Source organism: Echeneis naucrates, chromosome 3 (genome assembly GCF_900963305.1).
Source record: "Echeneis naucrates chromosome 3, fEcheNa1.1, whole genome shotgun sequence".
Classification (NCBI taxonomy): Eukaryota; Metazoa; Chordata; class Actinopteri; order Carangiformes; family Echeneidae; genus Echeneis; species Echeneis naucrates.
In genome coordinates, this window is record NC_042513.1 from 27,949,318 (window position 1) to 27,967,796 (window position 18,479).

At 45.7% G+C, this 18,479-nt stretch overlaps 5 protein-coding genes across 7 annotated transcripts in view; 4 read left to right on the top strand and 1 right to left on the bottom strand.

Annotated features, from left to right (window-relative positions):
* The first annotated feature begins 4,417 nt into the window (after positions 1-4,417).
* Positions 4,418-6,006, top strand: LOC115041391 (chymotrypsin B). The gene is made up of 7 exons (XM_029498806.1): positions 4,418-4,469; positions 4,583-4,686; positions 4,764-4,843; positions 5,061-5,142; positions 5,232-5,412; positions 5,608-5,741; positions 5,845-6,006. Exons 1-7 carry the CDS (start codon positions 4,418-4,420, stop codon positions 6,004-6,006), a joined length of 795 nt encoding a protein of 264 aa, XP_029354666.1.
* Positions 6,007-8,516: 2,510 nt separating this feature from the next.
* LOC115041392 (chymotrypsin B) lies at positions 8,517-10,105 on the top strand. The gene is made up of 7 exons (XM_029498807.1): positions 8,517-8,568; positions 8,682-8,785; positions 8,863-8,942; positions 9,160-9,241; positions 9,331-9,511; positions 9,707-9,840; positions 9,944-10,105. The coding sequence occupies exons 1-7, from the start codon at positions 8,517-8,519 to the stop codon at positions 10,103-10,105; spliced, it is 795 nt and encodes a 264-aa protein (XP_029354667.1).
* Positions 10,106-12,496: 2,391 nt separating this feature from the next.
* LOC115041389 (chymotrypsin A-like) lies at positions 12,497-14,047 on the top strand. The gene is made up of 7 exons (XM_029498804.1): positions 12,497-12,548; positions 12,644-12,747; positions 12,961-13,040; positions 13,207-13,285; positions 13,359-13,539; positions 13,659-13,792; positions 13,886-14,047. Exons 1-7 carry the CDS (start codon positions 12,497-12,499, stop codon positions 14,045-14,047), a joined length of 792 nt encoding a protein of 263 aa, XP_029354664.1.
* A 240-nt stretch (positions 14,048-14,287) lies between these two features.
* agrp (agouti related neuropeptide) lies at positions 14,288-15,809 on the bottom strand. Its single transcript, XM_029498856.1, has 3 exons — positions 15,671-15,809; positions 14,565-14,662; positions 14,288-14,479 (listed from the first exon to the last, which is right to left on the bottom strand). Exons 1-3 carry the CDS (start codon positions 15,807-15,809, stop codon positions 14,288-14,290), a joined length of 429 nt encoding a protein of 142 aa, XP_029354716.1.
* A 2,000-nt stretch (positions 15,810-17,809) lies between these two features.
* The window catches only part of vps13c (vacuolar protein sorting 13 homolog C), a 39,464-nt gene continuing 38,794 nt past the window's right edge, over positions 17,810-18,479 (top strand). For 2 of the 3 annotated variants that reach the window (XM_029499056.1, XM_029499057.1), the window contains exon 1: positions 17,810-17,972. In XM_029499056.1, the coding sequence (XP_029354916.1) occupies positions 17,873-17,972 (100 nt within the window). In that variant the 5' untranslated portion in view covers positions 17,810-17,872. The remainder of the gene's footprint in view (positions 17,973-18,479) is intronic. The other variant, XM_029499058.1, reaches the window with a different exon arrangement.

The window sequence follows — 18,479 nt, forward strand, 5'->3', positions numbered from 1 at the left end:
AACTCATTACTATCTGGATGTCCAAACAAATCTCTAAAAGGCCTTCAGTTGATTCAGAACGCTGCTGCACAAATATTAACAGGAAATAGGAAAAGAGATCATATCTCTCCTGTTAGCTGCTCTTCATTGGCTGCTGATAAAATGCAGAGCAGAATTCAAAATCCTTCTTTTAACATATAAAGCTCTTAATGGCCAAGCTCCATCATATCTCAGAGAGCTCATAGTTCCTTACTGTCCTAGCAGGCCACTCCGCTCTCTAGATGGAGGTTTACTTGTGGTTCCTAGAGTCTCCAAGAGTAAATCTGGAGGCAGATCGTTCAGTTATCAGGCTCCTCTTCTATGGAACCAACTCCCAGCATCGGTCCGGGGGGCGGACTCTTTAGTAATTTTCAAGACCAGGCTTAAAACTTTCCTGTATGACAGAGCTGATAGTTAAAAAGTTAAAGTCCTCTCCTCTTTAGCTATGCTGCTGTAGGCCGAGGCTGCTGGAGGAAGGACTGAGCTTTTCTCTCTCTCGCTCTCTCTCTCTCTCGCTGTCTGTCTCTCCCTGTCACCCTCTCGCCCCCCTCTCCCTCTTTATCTCTCCCTCACTCGCTCTCCTTTCCTCCCCCCTTGAATGTGTTGATAAGAACCATCCTTCTTAAAAAAACACAGTTTCACCCAGTTCTAAGCATTTATACTGCATTTACTAACCATGTTCTGCCAAAGTCTCTGTCTCTCCCAGTTCCTCTCCTCTCTCTCCCTGTCCTCATCCTGCAGGTGGTGACTCATCGCCACCCATGTTCCTGCAACACCTGCTGGTCCAATATTTCCTGAATTCTGTACTACAGCTCAACTCCATGAACTTCATGCAGCAACATGTTCCGGCCTACACCCCCCCCCCAATGCCTATCTCACTCTCTCTCTCTCTCTCTCTCTCCCATTCAACCCAACCGGTCGAGGCAGATGGCCGCCCCCCCTGAGCCTGGTTCTGCCCGAGGTTTCTGCCTCTTAAAGGAAGTTTTCCGTGCCACTGTCACCAAGTGCTTGCACATTGGGGGATCTGTTGGGTCTCTTTAAATAATTTTATAGAGTTTGGTCTAGACCTGCTCTATATGTAAAGTGCCTTGATGTAACTTTGTTATGATTTGGCGCTATACAAATAAATCTGATTTGATTTGATTTGATTTGTTGGTGACACTGGTTTGATTCTGGCCAGTGTTACACCTCACGCTCTCTCATTTCCTGTCACTTTTCAAGTTGTTCACTCTAATAAAAACAGGAAGGCCAACATTGAAAAGTGACAGGAAATGAGGGAGTCGAATGCAGCACTAAGATCTAGAAGGAGAAGTATGGAGGCTGATCCATTGTCTGAAGATATTAGAATGCCATTGGAGACTTTAACGAGCTGTTTCTGTGCTATGATGGGCTCTAAATCCTGACTGAAACTCTTCAAACAAACTGTTCCCATCCAGATGGTCGTGTAGTTGTTTTGCTACAGCTTTCTCAATGATTTTAGAAATAAATGGAAGGTTCGATATGGGTCTATAGTTTGCCAAAACATCTGGATCAAGATTAGGCTTTTTAAGCTGGGGTTTGATGACCGCAGTCTTAAGTGCCTGAGGTACATAACCCAGAAATAAAGTTAGATTAATCAAATGTAGAATGAACGGCTCAATTAAATAAAAGATCTCTTTAAAGAGGCTGGTAGGTACTGGGTCTAATAGACAGGTTGCTAGCGCTGAGAGATTCAGAGGTGAGAATGATTCCAGATGTAAAAGTGCCGCAGCCTGAGGGAACGACAGGCGACAAACTAAAAAGGACTCTTCTGCTGTCAACAAGAAAACAATAACAACAACACAACATCAGGTTGTGTGTGTCAGGTCATATGTCTCTGTCTCACCATAGGCTGTGCTGATGAAAGCAAGGCAGGAGACAATCCAGACAAAGGCCATGGTGGTGATGAAGACGATGATGTGCGGGTCCAAGCTGCCATTTTATCCCTGAGCCCCTCCTGGCCTCAGCCAATCAGAGTATCGGAGCATCAAGTGGATTGTCCAGCTCAGCTGCCAGCTGGTTATCAGACCTGAGGGGACGTTGTGGTTCTCACGAGTCACACGCCCCCACCTACGCCCTTCTGACTGACTGAATATTCTGCCAGCATGTTGATGACTTCAGCAGAGAGAGTCACCAGTCTTTCTGTTTTTTTCCTCTTTGTGTTTTTAACTTTCACGAAATCTCTCCTCACATTCAGACTAAGATTATTCTGACTGATCAGTTAAGACGCTGTTCTCTGGAATCAGAAAACAAGAACTAACTGAAAACACTCTCTGATTGTTTCCTTCTCCAAAGAAAAGTTCCTCTCGTGTGTTTTGGTCGTTCTAGAGCTGATCTGAAGTTTCTATCTTGATCTGATCAGGAGTTCTGCTCATTAATGATGAAAACTCAGCTCCAAATATCTGATTGTCTTTATTCTGTCATCACAAGAAACTCAGAAACATACAGGACTGATCCAGAGACTCTCTGATTGGCTGTGACATCACCCACCCACGTTTTATTAGTGGACTGTAACTCTGCAGTAATATAGAGCACAAACAATATTACTCCAGAGTTACAGTCCACTAATAAAACACTTCTGTGGCATCAAGACAAGTTTGTTGTTATCAGGGAGCGAGGGTCAGGTCTGAAGTTTACAGGAAGATGTGTCATTTCCCTTGTTCATTCTTATGTTTTATATGTAATATACTAATCACATATTTACTCTGATGGCTTCTTTATCCAATTATTAGCAAATGAACCAGTAAAGGACACATAAAAATCTGAACAATAAAAACTAATTTGAACATGACATAAATAAGGGCATGAGTTTATCGGTGTAAGGTGCAAATACTGCCAGTATAGTTTTAATATTCACTGCACAGAAATTTGTTTCAAGCTCAAGATAACACAGCTAACAGTCTAAGCATGTGTCAGTGGTATTTTGCATGTATTTCTTTAGCATTAGGGGCTAATTGGATCCGATAATCAATAAAGGTTTATGTTCCCAATGTGGAAATTCCTTTGAAATCACAGGTCTGGTCAGACACATGGGGCAAATATTCATCACCAAAATAATCAATTTCTCCATTAGCCATCACTTGTAGGCCTTTTTGATCACAGGATTATGTCATCACCCGTCACAGTGAATGCTCTGCTCCCTCCTCCTCCATCAGCTGCTCTCTGATGGTTCTTCCTGTTTCCTCCTTAAACAAAATCAGCTGATCTGTCCAATCTGAAACTGATCAGATCTGGATCAGCCCGACTCTCTGACTCCTTCTGTGTGTTTATCAGTCCATTCTCATTCTCCATCTTTGATTGTGACGTCTGGAGTCATGTCTCTACATCAGACGCTCCTATTGGCTCCGGTGGGTGATGTCACAGCCAATCAGAGAGTCTCTGGATCATTCCTGTTTGTTTCTGAGTTTCTTGTGTTGACAGAATAAAGACAATCAGATATTTGGAGCTGAGTTTTCATCATTAATGAGCAGAACTCCTGATCAGATCAAGATAGAAACTTCAAATCAGCTCTAGAACGACCCAAACACACGAGAGGAACTTTTCTTTGGAGAAGGAAACAATCAGAGAGTGTTTTCAGTTAGTTCTTGTTTTCTGATTCCAGAGAACAGCGTCTTAACTGATCAGTCAGAGCAAGCTTTGTCTGAATGTGAGGAGAGATTTCGTGAAAATTAAAAACACAAAGAGGAAAACAACAGAAAGACTGAATGAGGGAGCAAATGGTTTGTCTGATGTTTTCATGTTCTTGCACCTCAACATTCGAGAGCCTTCAGCTAAACCTCTTTAACTTATTGGCATAAAGATGATCTGAACTGGCTTCAAACCCACATTCCCTCCCTCATGTCATGTGACCTCAGCAGCCATCTTTGAGTCTGCTGCCTGTGATTAGTGTCCTTGCTTTTTTTACCACCATCTTGCGGCCGTCCTCCTTGAACAGACTGCGAGGTTGTCGATTACCATCTCCCAGTGAACTGTCGATGAAAATGAAAAAGTGGTCACACATGGTATGGCCAGCGTCCAATATGGACACATTTGCCCACATCTGCCCAATAATGTCCACATGTCAAAAAGGTCCATTTATGCCCCCACCTGTACATTAATGTTTACACTTGTTAACTTGAAATTAAGTTGCTTCTGAGTCAGATCTTCTGACTCTCTCTGCTGAAGTCATCAACATGCTGCCAGAATAATCAGTCAGTCAGAAGGGCGTAGGTGGGGGCGTGTGACTCGTGAGAACCACAATGTCCCCTCAGGTCTGATAACCAGCTGGCAGCTGAGCTGGACAATCCACTTGATGCTCCAACACTCTGATTGGCTGAGGCCAGGAGGGGCTCAGGGATAAAATGGCAGCTTGGCCCCGCACATCATCGTCTTCATCACCACCATGGCCTTTGTCTGGATTGTCTCCTGCCTTGCTTTCATCAGCACAGCCTATGGTGAGACAGAGACATATGACCTGACACACACAACCTGATGTTGTGTTGTTGTTATTGTTTTCTTGTTGACAGCAGAAGAGTCCATTTAAGTTTGTTCCCTGTCGTCCCCTCAGGCTGCGGCACTCCTGCCATTCCTCCCCAGGTGAGCGGCTATGCCCGCATTGTCAATGGCGAGGAGGCAGTGCCTCACTCCTGGCCCTGGCAGGTGTCTCTGCAGGTGAGTCAGCTGACCTGAGCAAACACAAAGACCTTTTTCTTCTTTTTGCGGCTGATGTCAGCTGTTCCTCCTTTTAGCAATCCAACGGCTTCCACTTCTGTGGAGGATCCCTGATCAATGAGAACTGGGTGGTGACCGCTGCTCACTGCAATGTCAGGTAAGTGACACCATCAGAGTGGAGCTGCAACCTCCTGCTTCCACAAGAAAGGCTTCCTACTTGTGAACGTTAGGAGACATCAGTTTGTTCTGACAGTCTCCCTGATGTTCGACAGTTATCAGGACTAAGAACAGTTCTTATTTTGAAGACCGTCGCTGAATCTGCGGCATCTTGTGAGAAGTGACCCTTAAACAATCTGTTTCCTGTTTCCTGTCAGGACCTACCACCGCGTCGTCGCCGGGGAGCATGATAAGGGCTACGGCTCCAACGAGGCCGTCCAGGTGCTGAAGCCCGCCAAGGTAAAAACGATTTATCAGCCTGTCAGCTTTCAGACACACCATCCTTGCTCCACTAATACCCCCCCTCACACTCCACCTCCCAATCACAGGTGTTCACCCATCCCAAGTGGAACCCTCGTACCATCAACAACGACATCGCCCTCATCAAGCTGGCCACACCTGCAAGCCTGGGCACCAACGTGTCCCCCGTCTGTCTCGCTGAGTCCAGTGACGTCTTTGCCGCTAGCATGACCTGCGTGACCTCCGGCTGGGGTCTGACTCGCTACAACGGTGAGTTTGAGTCTGGCTGAGTGATCCACCTTACCAAGTTTTGGCCGCTGTCGTCATGACGCTATCATCATTCGGACCAACAGGGAGACACAGACGGCCTGTCTCAAGCTCAGCTAGGAACGTCCAAACAGCAGGAAGAATTTTGATTTGAAAGGTGCAGGGGAAGTGTGTCTGAAAACTTTGTGTGTCCCCCAGCTCCCAGTACTCCCAACAAGCTGCAGCAGGCTGCCCTGCCCCTGCTGTCCAATGAGCAGTGTAAGAGACACTGGGGCAGCAACATCTCTGATGTGATGATCTGTGCTGGAGGAGCCGGAGCCACTTCCTGCATGGTGAGTCCCTGTCCACTCATCTGAGTCACCTGGTTTTCCTGCTGTTGGTGTCTGCCTGCATGTCTTCTGGTTTTGGTTGTGACTGATGCCGTGTTGGTCTCAGGGCGACTCTGGCGGTCCTCTGGTCTGTGAGAAGGACAACGCCTGGACTCTGGTTGGTATTGTGTCCTGGGGAAGCAGCCGCTGCTCCACCTCCACTCCTGCCGTCTACGCCCGTGTCACCGAGCTCCGCGGTTGGGTGGACCAGATCCTTGCTGCTAACTAAGCGCTCAGAGGCTGAGATGCCAACAGTGGGGGCCACCACCTACACCTCCACCACACCCTGAGCCCTGAGCCTGCCTGGTGTGGCAGTCCTTCTCCAGAGTGAAGATATAGAATGATAATAAAACTATGAACTCCACTGACTTTGTTTGTCATTACTTCAACTTCATTGGTCAAGTTTATTCAAGCAGATAAAACAGATGGGTTCAATCTCTGCATATGTTATCATGTACATATACACACACACACACATATATATATATATATATATATATATGTTACACATGTGTGTGTTAGTGTGTGCATGTGTATGTGATTTACAATCCAACAAGAAATAAGATAAGAACTGAAATTGCTTCAGTTACTTCTGTCCAACTGCTGAACGTGTAGATTGTCTGTCTCCAGGTCTTCAATCATTTCTGTGCTAATGTGTTTTTGAATGTGCTTGAAGTCAGAGGTCAGAACTTAGCTGTGTCTGATATGAAATAAAAACTTGGGGTGCCGGTGGGATAGTGGGTAGAGCATGCGCCCCATAAACAGGAAGCTGCAAGATTTGTTGGTGACACTGGTTTGATTTCGGCCAGTGTTACACCTCACTCTCCCTCATTTCCTGTCGCTTCTCAAGTTGTTCACTCTAATAAAAACAGAAAGACCAACAAAATGATTGTGCTCTATATTACTCCAGAGTTACAGTCCACTAATAAAACGCTTCTGTAGCATCAAGACAAGTTTGTTGTTATCAGGGAGCGAGGGTCAAGTCTGAAGTTTACAGGAAGATGTGTCATTTCCCTTGTTCATTCTTATGTTTTATATGTAATATACTAATCACATATTTACTCTGATGGCTTCTTTATCCAATTATTAGCAAATGAACCAGTAAAGGACACATAAAAATCTGAACAATAAAAACTAATTTGAACATGACATAAATAAGGGCATGAGTTTATCGGTGTAAGGTGCAAATACTGCCAGTATAGTTTTAATATTCACTGCACAGAAATTTGTTTCAAGCTCAAGATAACACAGCTAACAGTCTAAGCATGTGTCAGTGGTATTTTGCATGTATTTCTTTAGCATTAGGGGCTAATTGGATCCGATAATCAATAAAGGTTTATGTTCCCAATGTGGAAATTCCTTTGAAATCACAGGTCTGGTCAGACACATGGGGCAAATATTCATCACCAAAATAATCAATTTCTCCATTAGCCATCACTTGTAGGCCTTTTTGATCACAGGATTATGTCATAACCTGTCATAGTGAATGCTCTGCTCCCTCCTCCTCCATCAGCTGCTCTCTGATGGTTCTTCCTGTTTCCTCCTTAAACAAAATCAGCTGATCTGTCCAATCTGAAACTGATCAGATCTGGATCAGCCCGACTCTCTGACTCCTTCTGTGTGTTTATCAGTCCATTCTCATTCTCCATCTTTGATTGTGACGTCTGGAGTCATGTCTCTACATCAGACGCTCCTATTGGCTCCGGTGGGTGATGTCACAGCCAATCAGAGAGTCTCTGGATCATTCCTGTTTGTTTCTGAGTTTCTTGTGTTGACAGAATAAAGACAATCAGATATTTGGAGCTGAGTTTTCATCATTAATGAGCAGAACTCCTGATCAGATCAAGATAGAAACTTCAAATCAGCTCTAGAACGACCCAAACACACGAGAGGAACTTTTCTTTGGAGAAGGAAACAATCAGAGAGTGTTTTCAGTTAGTTCTTGTTTTCTGATTCCAGAGAACAGCGTCTTAACTGATCAGTCAGAGTAAGCTTTGTCTGAATGTGAGGAGAGATTTCGTGAAAATTAAAAACACAAAGAGGGAAACAACAGAAAGACTGAATGAGGGAGCAAATGGTTTGTCTGATGTTTTCATGTTCTTGCACCTCAACATTCGAGAGCCTTCAGCTAAACCTCTTTAACTTATTGGCATAAAGATGATCTGAACTGGCTACAAACCCACATTCCCTCCCTCATGTCATGTGACCTCAGCAGCCATCTTTGAGTCTGCTGCCTGTGATTAGTGTCCTTGCTTTTTTTACCACCATCTTGCGGCCGTCCTCCTTGAACAGACTGCGAGGTTGTCGATTACCATCTCCCAGTGAACTGTCGATGAAAATGAAAAAGTGGTCACACATGGTATGGCCAGCGTCCAATATGGACACATTTGCCCACATCTGCCCAATAATGTCCACATGTCAAAAAGGTCCATTTATGCCCCCACCTGTACATTAATGTTTACACTTGTTAACTTGAAATTAAGTTGCTTCTGAGTCAGATCTTCTGACTCTCTCTGCTGAAGTCATCAACATGCTGCCAGAATAATCAGTCAGTCAGAAGGGCGTAGGTGGGGGCGTGTGACTCGTGAGAACCACAATGTCCCCTCAGGTCTGATAACCAGCTGGCAGCTGAGCTGGACAATCCACTTGATGCTCCAACACTCTGATTGGCTGAGGCCAGGAGGGGCTCAGGGATAAAATGGCAGCTTGGCCCCGCACATCATCGTCTTCATCACCACCATGGCCTTTGTCTGGATTGTCTCCTGCCTTGCTTTCATCAGCACAGCCTATGGTGAGACAGAGACATATGACCTGACACACACAACCTGATGTTGTGTTGTTGTTATTGTTTTCTTGTTGACAGCAGAAGAGTCCATTTAAGTTTGTTCCCTGTCGTCCCCTCAGGCTGCGGCACTCCTGCCATTCCTCCCCAGGTGAGCGGCTATGCTCGCATTGTCAATGGCGAGGAGGCAGTGCCTCACTCCTGGCCCTGGCAGGTGTCTCTGCAGGTGAGTCAGCTGACCTGAGCAAACACAAAGACCTTTTTCTTCTTTTTGCGGCTGATGTCAGCTGTTCCTCCTTTTAGCAATCCAACGGCTTCCACTTCTGTGGAGGATCCCTGATCAATGAGAACTGGGTGGTGACCGCTGCTCACTGCAATGTCAGGTAAGTGACACCATCAGAGTGGAGCTGCAACCTCCTGCTTCCACAAGAAAGGCTTCCTACTTGTGAACGTTAGGAGACATCAGTTTGTTCTGACAGTCTCCCTGATGTTCGACAGTTATCAGGACTAAGAACAGTTCTTATTTTGAAGACCGTCGCTGAATCTGCGGCATCTTGTGAGAAGTGACCCTTAAACAATCTGTTTCCTGTTTCCTGTCAGGACCTACCACCGCGTCGTCGCCGGGGAGCATGATAAGGGCTACGGCTCCAACGAGGCCGTCCAGGTGCTGAAGCCCGCCAAGGTAAAAACGATTTATCAGCCTGTCAGCTTTCAGACACACCATCCTTGCTCCACTAATACCCCCCCTCACACTCCACCTCCCAATCACAGGTGTTCACCCATCCCAAGTGGAACCCTCGTACCATCAACAACGACATCGCCCTCATCAAGCTGGCCACACCTGCAAGCCTGGGCACCAACGTGTCCCCCGTCTGTCTCGCTGAGTCCAGTGACGTCTTTGCCGCTAGCATGACCTGCGTGACCTCCGGCTGGGGTCTGACTCGCTACAACGGTGAGTTTGAGTCTGGCTGAGTGATCCACCTTACCAAGTTTTGGCCGCTGTCGTCATGACGCTATCATCATTCGGACCAACAGGGAGACACAGACGGCCTGTCTCAAGCTCAGCTAGGAACGTCCAAACAGCAGGAAGAATTTTGATTTGAAAGGTGCAGGGGAAGTGTGTCTGAAAACTTTGTGTGTCCCCCAGCTCCCAGTACTCCCAACAAGCTGCAGCAGGCTGCCCTGCCCCTGCTGTCCAATGAGCAGTGTAAGAGACACTGGGGCAGCAACATCTCTGACGTGATGATCTGTGCTGGAGGAGCCGGAGCCACTTCCTGCATGGTGAGTCCCTGTCCACTCATCTGAGTCACCTGGTTTTCCTGCTGTTGGTGTCTGCCTGCATGTCTTCTGGTTTTGGTTGTGACTGATGCCGTGTTGGTCTCAGGGCGACTCTGGCGGTCCTCTGGTCTGTGAGAAGGACAACGCCTGGACTCTGGTTGGTATTGTGTCCTGGGGAAGCAGCCGCTGCTCCACCTCCACTCCTGCCGTCTACGCCCGTGTCACCGAGCTCCGCGGTTGGGTGGACCAGATCCTTGCTGCTAACTAAGCGCTCAGAGGCTGAGATGCCAACAGTGGGGGCCACCACCTACACCTCCACCACACCCTGAGCCCTGAGCCTGCCTGGTGTGGCAGTCCTTCTCCAGAGTTAAGATATAGAATGATAATAAAACTATGAACTCCACTGACTTTGTTTGTCATTACTTCAACTTCATTGGTCAAGTTTATTCAAGCAGATAAAACAGATGGGTTCAATCTCTGCATATGTTATCATGTACATATACACACACACACACATATATATATATATATGTTACACATGTGTGTGTTAGTGTGTGTATGTCTATGTGCTTTACAATCCAACAAGAAATAAAATAAGAACTGAAATTGCTTCAGTTACTTCTGTCCAACTGCTGAACGTGTAGATTGTCTGTCTCCAGGTCTTCAATCATTTCTGTGCTGATGTGTTTTTGAATGTGCTTGAAGTCAGAGGTCAGAACTTAGCTGTGTCTGATATGAAATAAAAACTTGGGGTGCCGAATCAAGTGCAGAATCAAGAAACTCAAATCACTTCAATTATCATGTTATCATGTACGAGAAGAAGAAGAAAATGAAACTTTTTTTTATTAAACTGGGTTAATTAATTAATTAATTAATTTCGTTATATGACTGTACTTTTCAATGTGTTATCTGGTTAGACCATATAGTGTCAGGTTTGATATCTTTGTGAACTCTCCCGTTGCCTTGGAGATTGAAAACACTATCCAATATCCAATAACATATGTGTGCCATTTTTGCACAACCTCTAAATATTAACCTGACTTTATATGGCATTGAAATGTACAGTCACACAGCGATATTAATTGCAATAATTAAAAAAACATTTAATTTTCTTCTACCTCTTCTTCTTTCACATCATGTCAAGGTCTTATAATGAAGCATTACCTGGTCATTACTGTTCCAACACACAGCTGCACTGCAGGTTATCTGCCCTGCCTCTTAAGTAGGGCCCACGTTTAGTGCTCTCAGGCTGCATGTTTTGTAAAACAGGAGCTCCCACTCACCAACCAGAGACAAGAGATGTCTTCAGGTGGTGCTTGATTTTACTGACCAGTTTGAGCCTTTTGCCTTTTTCCCCATCTCCAAACAAAAGAGATTTACGAAAAAATTATGTACGATTTGAGGACTAAACAATAAGATGGGCTAAGGCAAGTTTTGGAGGGGCTTGAATCCCCCCAGAAATGGGTTAACCTCGCCAAAGGGTACAACAAAATGGAGGAAGGAGAGTTGATTTGTTTGTCCGAAGTTTGCTGAGACAGATGCAGATTCATTTGGGTGTGACCTTAATTAACCAACCAACTTTCAATTATCATCATCAAAACATCCGCCATTCAATAAAGCTCAACAAACCAGCTTCCAGGGAGGGCTGCTGATGGTCACAGAATCAAATATTTAGCTGCAAGTCTATATCTGCATCAATCTCATATAGTTTTGACACCCTGTGGTGTTAAATGATCAGGAAAAATGCAGACAAAAAAAAAAAAACAACAACAAAAAAATAGAGATGCTCAGTGCCCTCCAATCATCATTTACTGCGAGCAACAGTTATTAAACTTTTAGCTATTGAATTAAAATTGTAGGCTTTGTCATAGAGGAAGGATTTCCCTCCCCTGTACTGAGACTGGGAGTTGGTTCTATAGAAGAGGAGTCTGATCGCTCAAAGATCTGACTCCAGATTTACTCTTGGAGACTCTAGGAACCAGAACTAAATCTCCATCCAGTTCCTTTTAAAATTCCTTCAGCAGTGTTCTGAATCAGCTTAAAGCTTTCAGAGAACTGTTGGGACGTCCTGATTGTAATGAATTATCGGAGTCAGTCTGGACGCAACAACCATCAGTGACACACACACACAGACAGGCACACACAGTATCATCCAGCTCTCAGTGTATGTGAACCATGATACAGATACACAACACATGGCACAGACACACAGGTACAAAACATGATATCGATACACATCACATGATACAAATTAACATTCAGACAGTCGTTTTTCGGCTGCAGATAAACACTGAGAAACACACACATGTTCTCTCAGTTGACCTTCAACACATACACACACTACCCACATACACACACACACGCTGACGTCATCTGTACAATGATTTAGTGTTGTGTAGTATAGTGTAATGTTGTGTTTGTGTGTTGTAGCGATGTGCTGTTGTGTTGTTTTGTGTAATGCAGCTTGCAGTTATTTTGTGCTCTGATGTGTCGTGGTGTGTAGTGTAATGCTGGTACAGGTGAAAAATGCTGCATCACCTCCACCTGTCCAAACTCCCATCGCCATCTGATTAGACAACTCCTCCCTTTCTTGTCCAATCAGGTCGCTGCCTGTCTGTATAAAAGCTGCTCGATCTTATAGACTCACCATGATCGAACCATGGCCTTCCTGTGGATCCTCTCCTGCCTTGCCTTCGCTGGCGCTGCCTACGGTGAGACACAGTCTCAGACTCCAAATATTTGAGCTGATTCAGATTTAATTGTCAGTGTCTTCTTCTTCCTGACCATGTCATAATGATGTTATCAGGCTGCGGCACTCCCGCCATCCCTCCCGTCATCACTGGTTACTCTCGTATTGTGAACGGTGAGGAGGCCGTCCCTCACTCCTGGCCATGGCAGGTGTCCCTGCAGGTAAATGCACACACAGACACAGCCACACACACACACAGAGGATACACTGAAGAGCAGATTAGGATGTCCCCTGCCTGGTTCTGGTCCTGGCTGTGGTCCTGATTCTGGTAGTCACAATTCAGACCAAGATGGTCAATAGTCAAATGCAGCCTTGAGAGACTGTCGTGTGTCGATGACGCAGTGATGTCACAGGATCATCTGTTTGTTTTTCAGGATTATACCGGCTTCCACTTCTGTGGCGGCTCTCTGGTCAACGAGAACTGGGTGGTGACAGCTGCTCACTGCAACGTCAGGTAAACAAAGCCACTCTAAACAACAAGGATTGAAGTTTTTATGATGGTATACAAAAAACGCGCAGATAAAAAATGTTGGTGACCTCGGTCACTCCATGAAGCCCCACCTCCAGATATTTTTCAGGTGATGGGGGGTTAAAGTGACGCTCTCTCTGTCTTCCTGTAGGACGTCCCATCGTGTGATCCTTGGAGAACACGACCGGTCTTCCAATGCTGAGGACATCCAGGTCATGAAGATTGGCAAGGTAGGTAATGAGCATGCCGGTCCTGGTGTCCACCTGAGTGTTTCCTAGTCATAAGAGTGTCATTTCCTGTCAGGTGTTCAAGCACCCAAACTACAATGGCTACACCATCAACAATGACATCCTGCTGATCAAGCTAGCCAGCCCTGCCCAGATGAACATGCGTGTTTCCCCCGTGTGTGTCGCTGAGAGTGGAGATAACTTCCCTGGAGGCATGAAGTGTGTGACCAGCGGCTGGGGCCTGACCCACCACAATGGTGAGGCCACCGGGTCTTGTTATACAGCTGGTGTGGATCCTGTTCAGGGCCTTGGTTTGGATCAGACTAGGTCCTGAGCATATGAATTGCACTGATGGTTATGTTTGTTTGTGTTGCAGCCCCTGACACCCCCGCCCTGCTGCAGCAGGCCGCCCTCCCCCTGCTGACCAATGACCAGTGTCGTCGTTACTGGGGCAGCAAGATCACCAACTTGATGATCTGTGCCGGAGCCTCTGGGGCCTCCTCCTGCATGGTGGGTATCGCTGATGTGATGGGATTTGAGTGCTGGTCTCAGGGTGTTTACTGTGAGTGGTTTGTTGTTTATTCACTCAAATTGTGTTTCCAGGGCGACTCTGGTGGTCCTCTGGTCTGTCAGAAGGCTGGTGCCTGGACTTTGGTTGGTATTGTGTCCTGGGGCAGTGGAACCTGCACCCCCACCATGCCTGGCGTGTACGCCCGCGTCACTGAGCTGCGTGCCTGGATGGACCAGATCATTGCTGCCAACTGAATGTGTCGTACTGGACAACTTCCTGTTTAAACTTGATCATCAATAAACAACATTAAGTGTAAAAATGTCTCAGTGTCCTTCGTTGTGTCTCAGCTTATTGCACCATGATCATCTTAGAAGAATTGACAAAAAACAGGTTGAACTGAAATCTGGAAACTTTTATTTCACGAAGACACATTTTATACAAGATGTAAAAGCATCAACCACAGCAGTTGTTCTTCCCCTGACAGTATGAAATCGTCAGGTGTGTCTGGGTGGGCAGGTGTGGCCCACTCTACGGCAGTAGCAGATGGCATTGAAGAAGCGGCAGTAGCAGGTATCACAGGGGTCGCAGCAGGGGAGCGGGTAACCCAGGCATGACTGCTGGTGAGGGATGCAACGGCGAGGCGAACGCATGGACCGACCCTGCAGCTGAAGGGCTGCTGACGAGTCCTGCAGACGGACACTCAGCGCCATCAACACATGCGTAGGGCAGACCTCTTGAAAGGTACTCTCTCTTTAAATCGGACATACTCACGTCATCAAAGGACCCTGCATCCATTAGGAATGCATCCTCCAGTGAGTCAACAGGCAGGAGCATTGGGTCATGTATGGCACCATGGACATGGCCTCTCTCTGCATGACCTAAGACAGATGAACAGATATGTAGTGTCACCTGTTGTCTTGCTGGTCATATGACCGGAAAGGGGGCTGGACACTATAGATGCTCAGAAAACAAGAACTAACTAAAAACACACTCTGAATATTTCCGCCTGTTCCAAAGAAAAGTTTCTCTCATGTGTTTGGGTTGTTTCTCTCTTTATCTGATCAGGAGTTCTGCTGAGTAATGATGAAAAATCAGCTCCAAATATCTGATTGTCTTTATTCTGTCAACACAATAAAGTCAGAAACATACAGGACTGATCCAGAGACTCTGATTGGCTGCATCACCCACTGGAGCCAATAGGAGCGTCCGATGTGGAGACGTGACTCTAGATGTCACTATCAAAGATGGAGGATGAGAATGGACTGATAAACACACAGAAGGAGTCAGAGAGTCAGACTGATCCAGATCTGATCAGTTTCGGATTGGACAGATTACTGATTACAGATTTATTCTGAAGTTTAAGAAGGAAACAGGAAGAACCATCAGAGAGCAGCTGATTGAGGAGGAGACTCCTCCTGTGGGATCATTAGGACTGAATCCATTGATATGTGGATAAAATTGTTTCTTGTCTCAAGTGCAAAGGCAGAGAAAAGCTCCACCTCCTGGTTCACATGTCACACTGGAAGTTGGAACCTGAATGATGACTCAGATTATCAATACACCTGAAGGTTTTTATGAAGTCAATTAAACTCATTGACTATGAAATAGATCCTGATTGCACATCCTTCACTTGTCATGACTCCAGCATCATTGCACTGGTCAGGGGTTCTGGTCAGATTCTGGTTCTGGACAGAGAAAGATCATGGTTTGCTCTAATACCTGCACCTCCTTACAAACCTTCTCATTTAAATTTACCCTCAATACAGAGCTGTAAACCTAATCTCTGATTTGGACCTGGATTCTATTGTGGCCCTTGGCTGTGATGAGGGCCAGGTGAAAGGTAAGGTTCCATGAAGGCTGCGATTGGTCAGACTGACCGAGGTCAGACATGTAGGAGCTCTCAGGGTGCCGGGCGTCGGCTGGACGATTGTCCAGCTGGAGGTTCCCATGAACCAGAGAAGAAGAGAGACGAAGCAAACTGAAGGAGCAGCAGCAGAGCAGCACAGAGACAAACATCCTGCTGCTTGCACACAGAAGAACCTGGACCACAACTCCCACAATCCTCTGCTTCTTCACCTTCAGGTTCTGACAGGGAGAAGAACAAACAACACACATCATGGCACACAACACAACAGGACACAAACCAACCCTACACAACACAATACAACCCACAACGCAACATCTACATCTGTGTGTCTGCGTGTGTTTCGAAGCTCACATCTGATTGACATCAGAATAGAGAGAGCGAGAGACACAGAACACAGAGAGAGACAGCGACAGAGAGACACAGAAAGACAGAGAGAGAGAGACAGAACACAGAAACACAGAGAGAGAGACAGAACACATAGAAAGAGAGAGAGAGAGACAGAGAGACAGAACACAGAAACACAGAGAGAGAGACAGAACACAGAGACAGAGAGAGAGAGATAGAACACAGAAAGACAGAGAGAGAGAGACAGAACACAGAGAAAGACAGAGAGAGAGAGAGAGAGAGAACACAGAGCAAAAGAGTGAGACAGAACACAGAGAGAGACAGAGAGAGAGAGACAGAACACAGAGAGAGACAGAGAAGACAGAACACAGAGCGAAAGAGTGAGACAGAAAACAGAGGGAGAGACAGAACACAGAGAAAGATAGACAGAGAGAGACAGAACACAGAAAGACATAGAGAGAGAGACAGAACACAGAGAAAGACAGAGAGAGATAGACAGAACACAGAGAAAGACAGAGACAGAGAGAGAGAGAGAGAGAACACAGAGCAAAAGAGTGAGACAGAACACAGAGAAAGACAGACAGAGAGACAGAACACAGAGATAGACAGAGAGAGAACACAGAGAAAGAGAGAGAGAGGACTCACCTGTCACTGTGACTGTCTCTCTCTCTCAGAAGGGCTGACATGAGATTTAAAGGGAGGCAGAAAGTCACATGACCAGCTGGTAAAGAGGTGATGGGGCGTGGCCACAGGCTCTGTGTCATCAGTCACACATCAGAAATCAGTCACAAAATTCAGCTCAGAATCATTTAGCATTAATCCAAAAGTCAAAGGTCAGTGTCACAGCTGAGAGGTCTGACCTCTGACCTGAGTGGACACAACTGATTCATTCATTCATTCATTCATACATCTTCTCTGTTTCCAGGTCATGGGGGGTTCTGGGACCAATCCCAGCTCTTTATATGAATGTGCACTGATCTGAATGGGAAAAATGTTGATATGGTCTTTATTTTCTTATTGTTTGTTTTGGATTGTTGGTTTTCTCTTTGTTATTATTTGTGGATGATTTTTTTTCGTCATTGATTTTATCTTTTTTTTGTTGGTTGTTACTAATGTGCTTTTGGACTTTGGTCTTGGTCTTTTCTCTCCAAATGCTGAATTGTGTGACAATGGGACCCCGGCAGTGTGACTTGTGTAAGTCTGAATTTATTTGTCATTGTTGTCAGTGCATCCTCTAACACATGTTGTCTTGCCGATGTTTTTCTCACTAATGATTCTCTGTGTTTGATTGGAGGACATTGAATCAGATGTTTCGTTGATGTGTCTTCTATTATCTTTGATGAGCCGCTCCATTCAAATCTTCGGCCTCCTCATCCTCAGGCTACAAACATGGAGCTGATTCTCTGAATGATGACATCATTGCTGCATTCTCCTGATTACAGCCAATCAGCAGGAAATCACAGTAATGAAAAACCACAACAACAAACCTCATACACTTCCTGTTTCAGGTATGTTCTCCTGTTACTGTGGTAACAGAGTGGGGCCAGCAGGTGAGATGTTCTGAAGGTTGAATCAGTCAGTGAGGGGAAGAGGTGAATATTTAAACTCTAAAATTATTAAACATTAATTAACAAAAACAATAACCAATGACGGTAAAGGAGAGCAGAAAGAACAAGAGGGAGGCAGTTTTTGCTGCTGTGTGTTCGCGTGTCACACAGCACCCAACATACAAAGCCCTACCACAATCAGACATCACCAATCAAACGCCGTCGATCCCAGAGAGAGTTGATCGCCATCGTCTAACCCGGAAGTCAGGTGTCGTGCAGCTGATAGCGATCCAGCAGAGTTCAGTCCGGGTCTCTGAGCCATGGTGTTCGAGTCTCTGGTCAGCGACCTGCTCAACAGGTTCATCGGAGACTACGTGGAGAATCTGGACAAGTCCCAGCTCAAGATCGGAATCTGGGGAGGTGAGTTCAGCAGCTGCTGCGGCGACAGACGGACCTAGTTCAGAAATACTGTAATTTAAAAAGTCCCGCTTTCTTTGGGGTCATAAACAAACACTCAGACAGCCTCAGTTATCTCCCGACAATCCTTCACATCTGCTCTTGAAGTCGGCACCAATCTAATCAACATGCCAGATTTTATTTTTACATTAGTTTTTTTTTTTACATTTTTTAAATGTGACGTGTTGTTGATCAGACAAATCCAACCAGTCCCGGTTTTTATTTTTAACGTCTTTTCACCGGCTCGTATCAAATCACCTGCTCCGGACAGTTTTTGCACAATAATGTGACGGTCACAAGGCTGGGCCCTGGGCCAGCAGGACCAGGAAACAGCGCTCCCCCCCGCGGAGGACTCCGGGACACTCAGACAGATTATTATTGATTATTATTATTATTATTACTTTGAGATAATATTCGGGGTATGTAGATGGCTTGTCACCTCCACCAGAGACTGTGTCAAGCATCAGCCTG

Excerpts from the sequence above, each read along its gene's own strand:
- LOC115041391 (XM_029498806.1), top strand. The coding sequence starts at position 4,418 with ATGGCCTTTGTCTGGATTGTCTCCTGCCTTGCTTTCATCAGCACAGCC. Across the intron at positions 4,687-4,763 it reads CCTGGCAGGTGTCTCTGCAG|CAATCCAACGGCTTCCACTT; the intron begins GTGAGTCAGCTG and ends TCCTCCTTTTAG. Across the intron at positions 5,413-5,607 it reads GGGTCTGACTCGCTACAACG|CTCCCAGTACTCCCAACAAG; the intron begins GTGAGTTTGAGT and ends TGTGTCCCCCAG.
- agrp (XM_029498856.1), bottom strand. The coding sequence starts at position 15,809 with ATGTTTGTCTCTGTGCTGCTCTGCTGCTGCTCCTTCAGTTTGCTTCGT. Across the intron at positions 14,663-15,670 it reads CTCCTACATGTCTGACCTCG|AGAGAGGCCATGTCCATGGT; the intron begins GTCAGTCTGACC and ends TAGGTCATGCAG. Across the intron at positions 14,480-14,564 it reads ATGCAGGGTCCTTTGATGAC|GACTCGTCAGCAGCCCTTCA; the intron begins GTGAGTATGTCC and ends GTCCGTCTGCAG.
- LOC115041392 (XM_029498807.1), top strand. The coding sequence starts at position 8,517 with ATGGCCTTTGTCTGGATTGTCTCCTGCCTTGCTTTCATCAGCACAGCC. Across the intron at positions 8,943-9,159 it reads GCTGCTCACTGCAATGTCAG|GACCTACCACCGCGTCGTCG; the intron begins GTAAGTGACACC and ends GTTTCCTGTCAG. Across the intron at positions 9,242-9,330 it reads AGGTGCTGAAGCCCGCCAAG|GTGTTCACCCATCCCAAGTG; the intron begins GTAAAAACGATT and ends TCCCAATCACAG.
- LOC115041389 (XM_029498804.1), top strand. The coding sequence starts at position 12,497 with ATGGCCTTCCTGTGGATCCTCTCCTGCCTTGCCTTCGCTGGCGCTGCC. Across the intron at positions 12,748-12,960 it reads CATGGCAGGTGTCCCTGCAG|GATTATACCGGCTTCCACTT; the intron begins GTAAATGCACAC and ends TTTGTTTTTCAG. Across the intron at positions 13,041-13,206 it reads GCTGCTCACTGCAACGTCAG|GACGTCCCATCGTGTGATCC; the intron begins GTAAACAAAGCC and ends GTCTTCCTGTAG.